The sequence below is a fragment of the Pinus tabuliformis genome, chromosome 5_1, assembly GCF_031772625.1.
Source record: "Pinus tabuliformis cultivar Carrire ecotype Pingquan chromosome 5_1, CPIR1, whole genome shotgun sequence".
NCBI classification, from domain to species: domain Eukaryota; kingdom Viridiplantae; phylum Streptophyta; class Pinopsida; order Pinales; family Pinaceae; genus Pinus; species Pinus tabuliformis.
In genome coordinates, this window is record NC_142305.1 from 430,586,929 (window position 1) to 430,601,697 (window position 14,769).

The 14,769-nt window shown below is 48.5% G+C and overlaps 1 protein-coding gene across 1 annotated transcript in view; it reads right to left on the reverse strand.

Moving 5' to 3' along the window:
• The window catches only part of LOC149165343 (uncharacterized), a 28,364-nt gene extending 14,068 nt beyond the window's left edge, over nucleotides 1–14,296 (reverse strand). Inside the window, exons 1-2 of the mRNA XM_089429781.1 lie at nucleotides 13,411–14,296; nucleotides 13,136–13,329 (exon numbers count right to left, since the gene is read on the reverse strand). Coding sequence (XP_089285907.1) covers nucleotides 13,136–13,329; nucleotides 13,411–14,281 — 1,065 coding nt within the window. The 5' untranslated portion in view covers nucleotides 14,282–14,296. The remainder of the gene's footprint in view (nucleotides 1–13,135; nucleotides 13,330–13,410) is intronic.
• Between the last annotated feature and the right edge of the window lie 473 nt (nucleotides 14,297–14,769).

The following is a 14,769-nucleotide window of genomic DNA, read 5'->3' on the forward strand; positions in this document are numbered from 1 at the left end:
ATAGTAAAATGGTAAAAATGACTTATTACCCCCCCCTATTTATTGTAAAAACTCCTAAATTACCATATTTTTTTGGGTTTTTACCATTTTTTGCCATAAAACTAGCCTTGGTTCTGTTTTCAAGCATGTTTCAATATGTTTTTTACGTATATCGAATGGATTTATGCGGGTAGTGCCCTTGTGCAGGTACAGGTATCGCAGCTTGGTCATGACAGTCCACGATTCATGTGATTCCCAAAGTGTCGTCTCTAAGCTCTTCTCCGACGTTAAACAAGAGAAGATGGCCGAGCTCCCTTTCAGCTCGTTAAAGGGAACGAAAGGCGGTCGTTTTTAAGCTCTTTTTCCGACCGTTAAACCAAAAAGATCGCCGGGTGCTTGTCGTTTCGCACTCGATATTGGCTCTAAAACGACGTGTCTTCGACCACTTTTTTACTTTTTCCGGTCGGCGACACTATTTATGAAAAGTACTCCTCGGTTGTAATGACCGGGCGGTTCTTTCGAGCACAGTTTTATACTTTTTCGGGCTCGAGAGACACAACTGTACGAAAAAGGACCCCCCTGGAGCCTCCTTTTCCGCATTCTTTTCAGACTCTCGAAACAAGAAAAGAAGCCGAGTTTTTCCTTTGTCAGGCTCGTTAAACACTCAATGACATCGGATATTGTCAACATGACACACATCAAGCATATGTTACCCCCGTCAAGCTTGTCGTCCAAAAATAATCGGGGTACCTGCCTGCAAAGGTGGGGAAAATGGAACTTTGATTACAGTCGTCTCGGCAGTACGTCGCTCTTGAACACGGCACTCCGCTGTTTCGTGTCTGGGTGGGGTCATCTCATCTCGTTTTCACTAACCTCCATGGGTTTGGGACATCCTATTTGACCTCTCATCTGTTTATTGCCATCATCATCCTACCCGCTGCTCATTTGATGTCAAGTACTGCCAAATCCGTTATAGTGCCGTTATGTGTTCAAGAGAAGTTGTCCTCTGCCACAAAGCAACCTCGTTCGCTATCTCATCACAAATTATTATACCTCTGTCTCGTGTCGCTGATGTGGGAATCATTATGGCCCACCTTCGATCAAGGCCACTTCTCGTCGACTTCAACTCATTATCCGAGAAAGTGACTTAGAGACTCCTTCCAGGTGCCTTGGAGCCTGCATGCCTCAATGGCAGGTTCCTCGTGTTCGACGCAAGGTTTACATCATTGACCTGCGATCGAATGATTCCATGGGTGTTCGACACCAACTCATTGATTCGCACGCTACGGATTGTACCTATAGTACCTTGAGGGCCATTGTCATTATTGGTGGTACCTCTCGCGTCTGTTAACGGTTCTCATCATTGACCGGTAATCAGGCGATGTTCATACATGTTCGACTCCAACCCCTGTATTCACATGTGTGGACCTGTACTCTGTTCGGGTCGAGATGGAGCGCAAGACCCTGGATCCTTGCTCACTGTGGTCCAGGCTGCGATTTTGTGGATAATCATTACATGACTCATCGATGGATGGCTGCGCCCATACCTGAGTCTTCATGGATGGCTGCGACCATACCTTGTCTTTATTATGGTCTCTTTAGCTGGGTGGCTGCGTCCATACCATAGACCAGTCTTGCATGTCTTTTGGATGGCTGCGCCCATACCTAGACTGCGTGTACATGATTGTCAGAGATTTTTCGGTACTTCCTGGTGGTGTTCCAGTTCGGCGTGTGTTGTAAAGCATTTCACCCCTCCCACTCTCTCGGTCTTCATGCTTTAGGGGGCATCTGTTACACAGTAATTTATCACTGCCTTCCTGTCAGTCACCCTGCTGTGTCCAAGAAGTCACAATCACTAAATGTTTGCTCCCTGAACTGGCTAAAAACCCATTTTTCCAAAGTTTTGTGCATCAGCGCGTCTGTTCCTAAAATAACCGCGATGACCAGCGCCCCACAGTCTATTTCGTGCGCTGCCATCGCGGAAGAACATCACTTTTCCGCGATGACGCACAGCGCGGCTTTCACGTGTCCTTCCGCGCTGACATGGCTTGTTCAGTTGTTGTCATGTGCTGACAGCGCGGCAGTCTCCATATAATCCGCGCTGATCCAGTTTGGGCGAATTTGTTCAAACAACCAGCCTTCCAGATCTCTCCAGGCTTGGTTGTTAGCTTTGTGAATGTCGACTCCCTTCTATGGCATGTCTGTTCGACCTTTTGCAACTACTCCCCTTGAAGATAAGCTCATCCTTCCACCTTTTTAGGAGACTCCTTCTCCTATATAAACTTCCACCATTACCATGAGCAGCTGGTTAGAAAATAGCTAGACTTAGCTTGGATTATACAAGAGCTTGTAGTGCTCAGATTGCTGCTATAGGAGTGGTGTGTTAGGAGTGGAAGTGATTGATTGCTTTGGGAAGTTTGTTTGTGACATTTGTGTGAGAGAGAGAGACTAGTTTGTCTTGGGAGAACCATCCTCAAAGGTGAATGCTTGAGATACATGCTGACTGATCCCTCCTGAGAAGTTTATCGACGTCAGAACATTTGGTTGTACTCTTCTCTATTCTGATTAATAATAGATGACTGCTATTATTGTTCCATTCTCGTTTGTTTATGCAATGGATAAATGTGAATTATGTCTTTTCTGACTGGCATATAGTTACTTTTACTAGATTTCACGCTTGCGTTTGCTTTCCCTTCGTGTGTGCAGGTGTCCGTTCGCGGGGATCACGGAAGACTATGACCAGCTGAAGCGAAGGAGCAAGGGAAACATCCCCTCGACAAACGACAGCGCAGGAATCCAAGTAGGTGCTCTTTACTTCTTGTCTAATTGTAACTAGGAACATGCGTGGCAGCATTGTGTGATTGTTGCTAGACCCCTGTTGGGCTAGTAGGGATCGCCTCTATCCGTAGAGGGGATTTACCTTCTCAACAATTTGGCGACTCCGCTGGGGATCAGCCTTTTTGTTTTTGAGTCCACTTTTGTGTTTGGCTTTGATTGATCTCTTTGTGGGTTTTTGGGATTGTCTTTTGTGGCTTATGAACTTTCTGGGTGTTTCTGGAAAGCGTCTTTATTATTAAAAAGCTCCTGCCTTTGGTTTGGGAAGTTTTTGTTTTGGCTTTCCTTGTTTTTTACTCCCAGCGCGTTTTATTTCGGAACAGTCGCGCTGACATCGCGGCCCTGTTCTTTTGGTTTTCTCTTCATCGCGCCTGTACGTCTAACAGTCGCGCTGACCTCGTTTTCAAGGGCAGCGCGCTTTATTCGTGTTCTTCCGCGCTGACATCGCGCCCCCTCTTCTTTGCGATTTCGGTCATCGCGTCTGTGTGTCTTATATCCGCGCTGACCTCGTTTGTCCTAGGGCAGCGCGCTTTTTCCCTGACTTTCCGCGCTGACGTCGCAAAGTTGCTGAAGGCCTCCCCCTGTCAGCGCAAAGTTGCTGAAGGCTACCCGCGCTGAGCCTGAAAAACTTTTTTTTGTCCAATTTGACCTCCTGAACCTCTTGCTGTGACTTTCCCTGCTTCTCCCCACTTGTCCGATGACTTGTTTTTCACTCTCTGAACTTTGAACTGTTTGATTACGAAGCTCAACTCCATAGGGTTTCGTTTTGCTTGGTTTTAAGTTTGCAAACAACTTCCCTTCTAGCTGCTTGGTTCACGTTTTCGTCCTGACTTTCGCGATTACTGGATTGTGTTTGAGTCTCTAATTGACTGGTTGCAACTCTGGTCCATCGGATGTTTGCTTTTCTCTATTTGATTTCACGCTCTGAACCCTAGGACATCTAGCGGCCGTGTGTGTGTCAAGCCTCCCGCAAGGATCCCTGTTTGCTTGATTGACCAGCTCATTCTAGACTCGCTCTTCGCATTTTTCCAGTGATTGTTAGAGTGTATTGGTTTGTGCTTCCAAGTGATCTTTTGCGCTTCCTCCTTGCTTGCAATCCTTGCTTGTTTTGCAGAGCTTAGATCACATAGCTCGTGCATTACCTTGTTTCCCTTTGATTTCGAGACTTTGGTTGAGTGTTTTGGGAACTTCGTGTGCTCTCATTAAGTAGTTTACTTGGTGTTCAAGTTCCTCCAAATTCCTTTAGGTGTGTTATGTCAATAAAAGGAAACGAATTAGTAGCTTGTTTTAAAATTCGAGAAGGAAAAGAACATTTCATTGATTTCCATTTTCAAAAGAAAAGTTTCCTTTCCTCGCTTTAGTTGCATTTAGCTACTTGTTTGTTTGTTTTCGTTTTGTTTCAAAAAATTCTCTGCCCTCTCGTAGCTAGAATTCATCGAACGAAACGAAATTCTTTTGCATATAGATTGCATCTAAGTAATTGTGAGCGAACATACGATAGAGCTTGAAATCGAAACTTAATCTCAAGATCAACTATAAAATGAACCAAATGAATCTAAAAACGCATTGGAACTAAACGCAAATATTTAGAGGTCTAGGTTAGAGACGTGTTCCGGCGTCTTAAAACATAGTCACTGTTGTTTCACATTGGGTTGGGTGATTCCTCCTTCTGTGACTCGATAGTGGTCTAATACGGACTGCGCTCCCACGTACCGTCGAGTATATAGGGAGACCCCACTAGGCTTTTATCCTTTATCCATAGGAAGCCGAGTCGGCCGCCCTACAATTCGCAATGCAGTGAACACAGCATTCACGAAGATTGACCACCCGTACCCTAAAAAGTATTCTGTGGTTTTGCGAAGAGTTTGGCACACCCTCTACCTAGAAGTTCCAGAGCAGTCACTTTTGATCCTTTTCGGACTCCCTAAACGAAAAGGTGCCAGTGAGCGTCTTGTCACTTCGTGCTCATTAAACATTCGAAGGAGACTGGAGTCATCTTTGTCCTTTTCTCGACTCCTGAAATATGAAAAGGTCAAGTTTGGTCTTTGCGTCTTAAAAATTAATTTGGCCACGATAACATCTCCTTTTTTAGGTCTTGTGTGCGATAGTTTTGAGTAGGCTTTTATCGATAGTTTCCTTTAAGAGTTCTCAGGGGTCTGGTCATCCTGGCTGACCCATCACCTCCCGGTACAAGTGACTTAGGTTCTCAATCCTCTGTTGCTCCCGAGGTACCAGTTGAAGGCGGTACTCTTCCCATTGTACCGAGTATCCAGCCTATTAACGTACGGTCCCCCAGCAACCCAGATTACTTGGAGGATTGGAATCCCGTCTGGGAAGAAGATTGGGATACCCCCCAAACCCCCCGTACCCCTTTAGGTATGTCATCTCCAATGGAGGGGGCAGCTTCCAGCACGGGTGAGACACCCGCAGTCACAGACATCGAGACACCCGCGGTCACAGACATTGAGACCCCGATCCCGTCTTCATCTCCCCTCCCTCCACGATATCAATCGCTAAGGGATAGGTATGATGCTAGAACAACTTCTACCACCATATGGGATCCTTCTCTCGCGGCCTCGATTGGCCCTTTTGTTTCACAGCCTCTTTTCCCACCCCTCACCTCAGAACTCAACCCGATCGTCACCTCAGTTCCCGCTCAACCTACTGTTTGTGTAGCACGTTCGACTCCGGTCGTCAGTGCTGCGCCGATTCCCTCGTCTGAAGTTCCTCAAGCTGGTTCTTTTGTTGGAGGCATTCCAGGATCAGGACCGTATGATGCTTATGGGGAACCTATAACAGACCCAGATTACGATGGTCCTGTTTTCTTCTTCGATGCAAATGGTGAGTTCCTTGAGGAAATCTCAGGTCTCCCTCGTCACCCCTTCGAAGAGAACGAGGAATCTTTGAATGTCCGGTATGACCACACTACTAAGTACTTTGGAAACCGAGACCCTCCTCGGCAGCCCATAGGACCACCCAATCAGGACCCGTCATTCTACGTGCAGCCCCCTCAAGGGCAACCATTATATGGCCTGCCTGACCCAGGACAATCTGGGCACCCACAAGGTCAACCTTACCAGGAACAACCTATGGACATGGGAGGTCCGCCATACCCATATCAGAATCAACCTACTGGGCAGCCAGAGCAACCGTCTTTTCAAGACCAGCTTGGTTTCCAGCCAGGGTACCCCTCTGGACCAACTGGCTCAGTTTACAATCCCTCAAATCAACCAGCCGTCCAGCAAGGGTATCCTTATGGCCAGGGTAGACAACCCTATGTTCAACAGGGCCCACCTACCCCTCGAAACACAAATCCTTCTGGGCAAGGGGCGCAACCCTCTGCCCAGCCTATATACCCAAGAGGGCAGCCTGCCGTACAGCAAGCCCAACCCTCTTCCCAACCCGGTTACAGTGGGGGACAAACGAGCCAACCATCTATACAGCCAAATCAACCCGGGGTCTACCCTCACCGTCAACCTGGACAAGCTGGCCAGCCTCAGCGTCAACCAGCTATCCAACCAATTCGACCACCCGTTCCGCGAAGACAGCCCTTGGTGGCACATGGACAACCTGGCGTTCAGCAAGGCTATCCTGCTGGCCAACCAGGTCCATCTCGAATCCGACCAAGTCAACCTTCGGGACGTGTAGTCCAACCTCAACCGGTTCAAGGACAATACTCTGGGCCTCAGACTCAAACAGGTTATCAACCTCCATATCAAACGCAGCCTGCCTACCAAGCTCCGTATGCGAACCAGCAGTCACATGGCTACCAGCAACCCCAGGGGCAAAATCAGTATACTCCTTACCAAAATTATCAGCGACCACAGGTCACTCCCTATCAAAATTATCAATATGGTCAACCTGGCGGGCAAGCTGCTAATTCATGGGGAGCTGGAGGGCAAACACAGGGACAGTCGTCCGCACACGGACAAAACTCCTACGGACAAACTCCCTATGTGCCAGGTCCTTTCGGACCAGGTCCATCGGGACAAAATTCCTATGCGGCCGGTCCTTTCGGGCCAGGTCCGTCTGGACAAAGTTCGTGGGGGCAACCCCAATCTGGGTGGAACCCTAATATCGCCTCGAACCCTCAGCCACAGATGTCCTTCAACCCGCAGCTACCATTTTTGGCTACGTTGGAACTACCCGATGTGTCCAAGTTAACAAATGATCCTATTTTGCATAACTCATGGTGGCCACCGGTTCCGACCAAAATACCAGGTGACTGTCCAAAGTTCGACGGCAAAGCCGGAGAGGATCCTCAAGCCCACGTAATGACCTATCACCTTTGGTGTTCATCTAACTCATGGCTTGATGATTCTATCCGACTGCGCCTCTTCCAGAGGACCCTCACTGGTTCAGCCGCAAAATGGTACATCGAACTTCATCGCGGTATGTTTTCAGACTTTAACTCGTTGGCTATGGCCTTTCTTACTCATTTTCAGTTACCCATTCGGTACGAGACTGGGACCCATTTGCTCACGTCTCTAAAACAGGATACGGCAACGCACATCTCTGATCATATACATGAATGGAGAAGGCGCCGTCGTTTGATTAAATTTTGGATTCCCGATCAACTCCTGACCGACTGGTTTACCACGTCCTTTGTTCCTAAAATTGCCAAAGATATTGCAATGGGGGCGTGTGTAACTGAAGAGCAAGCGATTGCGCGAGCTCAATACCTTGACTTAGTATATTCTCAGTCAGGTACTTTGTATGACTATTTGCCAGATGCCCCGAGGCACGGACAAACCAAAGCTCCACCGAAACCGTCTGTGGATGGAGTTATTGGCTCCGTGAATTCACCAAGTAAGAAATCAACCGCAAACTCTGGGAAGCAGAAACAAAACGCCTCTAACGAGAATGCTTCTCAGAGCCCATCTATTCCTGGGAATACCTCCGAGGTAAATGCCGTTCAGTCCACCGCGGCAGACAAATCCTCGAAAGGCAAAAAGAAAGGAAAGGCCAAAGAAAAATCCGGACAACCTAAGCAAAATTCTCCTAAACCTCCCACCGAGGACGGAGCCAAGCGGAAGCCTAAGTATCCCTGCCTCATTTGCGAGGAGGATCACTACACCAAGGACTGCCCTAGGCGGTCCGAGGTTAGTCGGCTTTTAAAAGGTGCTTCAGGGTCCCCCGCCGTGCTTAAAGAGCCTTTCCCATCCCAGCAGACGCATCAGGTGGCAGACCCTTCTCAATCCTCTTCCTCGTTCGGTTCTCAAGTATTCATGGCAGGAACCATCCCCGTCCACGTCACGACTCGAACGAAAGAATATCCATCTTCAGCCGGGAAGGAGCCGGAGGTCCCCTCCAGCGCTCCCGCGTCTAGTTCTGGCCCTCTTCACATTGAACGGCCCAGCACCGAGACGATCCCCCGACCCCCTCCCAAAGGTGTACTCAGGAAGTCATCTTATAACCCCAATGCTCGTGCCGCACAGCATTATAGCATTGTCGAGGACTTAGCTCAGGCTCCGTCTGCTATGTCCGCGTTAGAAGTCCTCCAGAGCTGCCCCTCCCAGAGGAAGTCCCTGCTATCAGCAATTGGTGGCATCGACCCGGCAGATTCGGATCTCATTTCTTTCGACCTCGAAGGTTTCACGCAGAGATTACCTCATCAGGTGGCCTTCCTTATACAAGTTCTCATCAAAGGCAAGACGATTCACCGTACTGTCATTGATGAGGGAGCCTCAACCTGCATCATGTCAGTTGCTTGTTGGAAGGCTCTTGGTTCGCCTGCTCTGAGCCAGTCTCCCACCACCCTAGAGGCGTTCGATGGAAGAGAATCTCGTCCACTTGGTATCCTCCCGCGTTTACCTATCTCTTTAGAAGGGAAAACTGTAGAAGTCGAGGTTGAAGTCGTTGACGCTAATCTCACTTACAACCTCCTTCTAGGACGAAGCTGGACTTATGCCATGCAGGCCGTGGCTTCCTCCTTATTCCGTGTCGTTCGTTTTCCCCATCAAGGAAAAATCGTCACGGTGGACCAGCTGTCCTTTTTTGCTTCCTCTTCTGAAGGGAATGTACCATTCGTGGAGCATACCTTCAAATCGCTCGAGAGTGTGGGTGCCGGATTATTTAAAGATCCCTCCTTGATGGGAGTCTTTCCCCTCCCACCTCCAAATCTCGCCTCCGTTAACATGATCAGGACGCATTCTGATCCATGGGTTCTCCCTCCCGTGAATCAAGAAGACTCATGGGGCGAGATGATGCCGTTGAGCCCAGCCGAGCTCAACTACATCGAAATAGTTGCTGCATCGGCTTCAACCTCCGGACCTGCTTTTCCAAGCAGCGTTCCCGATTCACCTCAAACCTTCCCCTGGTTGGGAGAGAAGGCCACCTCGGACCCCCTGAAAGAATCATTCCCATCCGACGAGGCTATTATCGAGACTATGTCTCCCGAAGAGCTCCCTTGGTTTGATCACCACCATCGCTCTTCGTTCCTCCCTCCTTATTCGGAAATGGCCACGTGTCTCGGAAAGTTTGCTTCATGTCTCCCACATATCCCTCTCCAAACACCTATCCAGTTATATCAAGTGTCCTCGGAAGGGAACATGGGTAACATTACACAAACTTTGGCTATCGACATCTCTGTCAAAACAGGAGTTGTCGAAAATATTCATATTGGAGTCACATGTACTCCCGAGGAAATTCAAATCTACACAGATCTATTTCGTGAATTTCGTGATGTTTTCGCATGGTCTTACGAAGAAATGCCCGGCATTGACCCCAGTATCGTGGAGCACGAAATTCCTACCTATCCTGGGGCTAAGCCTGTTCGTCAGCGTTTACGCCCGGTGCACCCTCGAAAGGCTGCAGCCATCAAGGCCGAAGTTGAAAAGCTTTTTCGAGCTGGTTTTATTTATGCCATTCCCCTCACGGAATGGGTATCTAATATAGTTCCTGTAAATAAAAAACAGGGCACTATTCGGGTTTGTGTTGACTATCGCGATATCAATCGCGCCTGTCCAAAAGATAACTTTCCTACGCCCTTTATCGATCAGCTTATCGATGATTGCGCAGGAAGCGAAATTTATTCGTTCATGGACGGCTTTTCTGGTTACAACCAGATCAACATAGCCCCCGCAGACCAGCACAAGACCGCTTTCATTTGTCCTTGGGGCACCTTCGCTTACAAGAAGCTACCTTTCGGTCTTAAAAATGCCGGTGCCACTTTCCAGCGTGCGATGTCGTATGCTTTTCATGATATCCGAAACATCGTACAACCTTACCTGGATGATCTACCCGCTCATTCAGCTAAACGTCAAGACCATCCATCTCATTTACGCGAAATCTTCCTTCGCTGTCGACACTACCGTATTCGACTCAATCCGCATAAGTGTGTCTTCTGCGTGGAATCTGGCCGACTACTCGGGTTTATCGTCTCCCGAGAAGGCATCCGTTTGGATCCCCTTAAAGTCGAGGCCATTGTGAATCTTCCTCCCCCTGCCACTCTACAGCAATTACAAAGCTTGCAGGGAAAAGCCAATTTTCTCAGACGATTCATCCCAAATTATGCCGAGGTGGCCAAGGGTTTCACGCGATTACTAAAGCGAGACACGCCCTTTCATTGGGACGCTATCGCTCAGCAATCTTTTGAGCATCTTAAAGACCTTCTGGTCTCAGCTCCGCTCCTAAGACCTCCAAATTACCACCGTGACTACACCCTTTATCTGGCCGCCGCCGATACCACCATCGGCATGGTTTTAGTGCAAGATGATGACGATGGCTCAGAGCACGTTGTATACTATCTTAGTCGCAACCTCCTTGATACGGAGACTCGCTATGCATATGTCGAAAAGTTGGCATTGGCTGCTGTATGTGCCGTCCAACGTTTCCGTCATTACATCCTGTTGCGCACAACGACCGTGATCTCTGACTGCAACCCCATGACCTATATTTTATCACGTCAGTTGCTGGGGGGCAAATACTCGAAGTGGATCGTAATCCTCCAAGAGTTCGACTTGGAATTTACTGCCGCCAAGTCCAAGAAATCCCTGGTCTTTGCTGAACTGCTCTGTTCCTTACCATCTCAATCTGCACCATCTCATTTAGAGGAGCGAATTCCGGATGAAACACTCTTTCTCATCAGCACTCTCGACCCATGGTACGGAGACATCATTGTATATTTACAAACGTCTTCGTTTCGTCCTAATACATCAAAAGAAGCCCGACGACGGATCCGTCATCAGGCTCAACCGTATCGCATTTTGGGCGACACCTGTACCGCCTCGGCGTCGATTCCCTTCTTCGCCGATGCTTAACTCTCGAGGAAGCTGAGCGAGTCATGAATGACTGCCACTCCGGCGCTTGTGGTGGCCACATGTCCGGATACGCTACCGCTCAAAAGATCCTCCGCGCTGGTTATTTCTGGCCCTCTATATTCAAGGATTGTATCCTTGCTGTACGCGCATGCCATGAATGCCAGGTTTACCACCGGAAGATGCGTGCACCTGTTGCACCACTGCACCCTGTGGTAACCGTAGGTCCATTTGCCAAATGGGGCATCGATTATACGTCCTGTAACCCTCGTTCGGCCGGGGGGCATGGGTACATTATCGTTGCCGTGGATTATTTCACCAAGTGGGCCGAAGCAATGCCTACATTAAACGAAGACGGTCACACAGCGGCGCAGTTTCTATTCAATCATATCATCACTCGCTTCGGAGTCCCTCAGGCTATCGTTACAGATCATGGAAAGCATTTCCGAAATCATATGATGACAGAGTTAACAAACCAGTTAGGCTTGCGTCAAGATAGTTCGTCACCCTACTATCCTCAATCTAACGGTCAAGTTGAAGCTGTGAACAAAGTTTTGATCACCATGCTTCAACGCACCGTCAATACGCACAAGTCAAACTGGCATCTAATGCTTTTCCCAGCCTTGTGGGCCTACCGGACTTCTGTGAAGGATGCCACCGGTTTCACCCCGTTTCAACTAGTCTATGGACTGGAGGCTACCCTTCCCGTCGAATGTGAAATTCCTTCATTAAAATTAGCTGTCGAGTTGCTTCCCAACACCACTTCGGTGGAGGAACGACTTCTTTACCTAGAACGGTTAGACGAGACTCGTCGTTTGGCCTCTCTGGCTATCGAAGCGCAGAAGAAGAGAGTCAAGGCTCACTTCGATCAAAATATTCATCCCCGTTCCTTTGTTGAGGGAGATTTAGTACTGCTCTACGATCAAGCTAAGGATAAGCTGGGGGCAGGAAAACTCGAATCCATGTGGTTAGGCCCCTACATCGTGAAACGTGTTTTACAAAAGGGCGCATATGAGTTGATTGATTATGAAGGGAATCCTCTTGACAAGCCCCGAAATGGACTCTATCTGAAGAAGTACTATGCATAACTGCTCACAGTCACTTTGTATATACGTGTGTTTTTGAGTTTTTACTGCATGAGTTTCTTTTGCTTTGGTGTGAAGGCGTGTTTTTGCCCCTTATTATGCTTTCTCTTTCCTGCGCAGATGTCTCGTACTCCTTATGTTGGTTTCGCTGATGGTGCCTGCCGTAGTACTTGTAATTTGTCTTCGGCAGCGTGGGTGATCTACGATCCTCACGGGGAGTTGATAAACCTACAGGGTGTGTGCCTAGGTCGTACCACTAACAATGTTGCCGAGTACAGTGCTGTAATAGAATTGCTTGCCGAAGCAGTTGACCTCGGCATCCGAGAGCTAGTGGTAAACCTGGACTCCCAGTTGGTGGTCCATCAACTAAACAGGCAATATTCCGTCAGAGACCAGCGCATATTAAGGTTATACCTACGTGTGAGATTGTTAGAACGGAGTTTTGATTTCATTACTTATCAGCATATTCCAAGACGATTAAATACGTTGACTGATGCATTGGCAAATCATGTATTAGACAGACATTTGCGAAACAGATAAACATCATACAAAGAAGGAAAGAACAGCATAGTAAGACCATAAGCATATGTAAATAAGTCATTCCAAGCATAGTTTGCACGTGTGTTTTTAAGCTTGCATTAAACATATAAAATCCATGAGTCGAGTGTCATGCGAATCCATACATAAGATCACAAATTGTACTAAAACAAACGCATAATACAGATAACACATCATCATATGTAACAACGACTCATCCAAAAACCGGTATGTATATATATATATATCGTGTGGCGCACTGAGGCGCTCAAAAATAGAAGTACGTGTCCCAAAATCTCAGTACATCCGAGTCATAATGTCTCAAAATAAACAGTGGAAATAAAACCTAGGTGACTAATCGGCTGGGTGGTGCTCTCTGTAGTACACGGCCGCTCGTGCTACCCGCCTCAGAAGGCGGTGCACTCTGGGTTCCACACCCACTGTGTGGATCTGATGCTCCACAGGGACCTCCTCTACCCCCTGGAAATCCGGTACCCCCTCCAGCAACCCCTCAAGGTTGCGAGCCACAACCTCTGGCGTGTTGGCCTCTGGAGGGGCTAAGGCCAAAGCTCCGGCTCCTGGGCCCTCTCTCCGTGCCGTGACAGCCAGGCCAATCGGTCTAGTAGGCCCTACATCTGCGTGACAAGACATTTATTAGGACATGTACATAATAAAAAAAAAATATACAAAACTCAAAAAGACAAAAAGTGTCATACCTGCATCATCCCACTGTTCACCCGGAGGCAGCACCAAGTCAGGATCATTGCGGAAATCCATCCCTGCATATGGCCAATCCTGTACGAAGATCTCCTGTTGGTCCAACCAGTCTCTGAAATATACCCCCCAGCTATGTGGTCGGCCGCCACCCCCACGTGGCATAATCCGAGCCCATCGAGTGGCCCTCGTCTCTCGAGGATCTCTGGGGGCATCCACAGCCATAGACTGCAGCCGCATGGCTGGTACTCGCTCCAGAATAAGCGGGACCAGGATCGATCCATACCCGAACTGCTTCGTCTCTCCGCGACGGCAGTTGCTCAACTGCCTTTTCATATTGTTGCACACTGCAGTGCACCAGTCGAACACGGTAGGCTCGAGACACTCGAGGGCTAGTAGGAGATGAGTCTTGGACGCCTCATGGTTCGCCATGCTGCCCGCTGCCCGGGTCACCATGAACAGGATGGTGCGCAACACTATGTCTCTCACTGTGGGGATCGAGCACTTCCCACTCCGCGTCTTTACTGCCCCTGGGCAAACCTCAGCCATTAAGTCATCCAGGGTACCACCGCTAGGTCGCTGCCCCTCTAAGATGGGCCTCCCACCTCGGCGCGACAGCCCAGTCAAGAAGAAGATGTCCATATGATCGAACTCGATGTCGTGACCGCGGATGGTGAATTTTTGGTCCACCGGGTTCCATGCCCTGATCAGCAGCTCCAGCAAATCATGTTGGGCCCTTAGACGCGGCGTCAGGAAGAATTTCATGAATCCACACGCCCGCATGGCGTTGCAACAATTTACGTCTCCCCAAGCAGCCACATCCTCCACATCGTGAACTCTCTCTTGCCATTGAAAAGCCATGATGTCCTGCATGAACAATAAAACCGATCAGAAGTGCTTCCAGGTAAAAATTCACGTTCATTTTCAAAAAAACAAAATTTTTCCGCGCCAGCGCGACTGTTTTAAAAACAGCCGCGCTGACAATGGCAGCTCTTTGTTAAAAATGCGAGGTCAGCGCGGAAGAACACGCCTTTTCCGCGCTGACCCGAAGTTGGTTACATTGCCTATTTTTCGATCAGCGCGACCCCGTGGGCAATTTCCGCGCTGACCAAGGGCGCACCCATGCAAATAAAAAATGCCCAATTGGGCCTATTCGACCGTTAAAAAACTCCTAAAATGAACCAGAATGCAGGGCGAAGGAATGGGAACCTACCTGGAAGAAGCAGATCTGAAAATGGTCTCCGGATGGGCTGGAAATCGCTCCGTCAACTTTTTGGCTTCTCCACGTTCTTCGCACTCCAAATAGTAAAATGGTAAAAATGACTTATTACCCCCCCCTATTTATAGTAAAAACTCCTAAA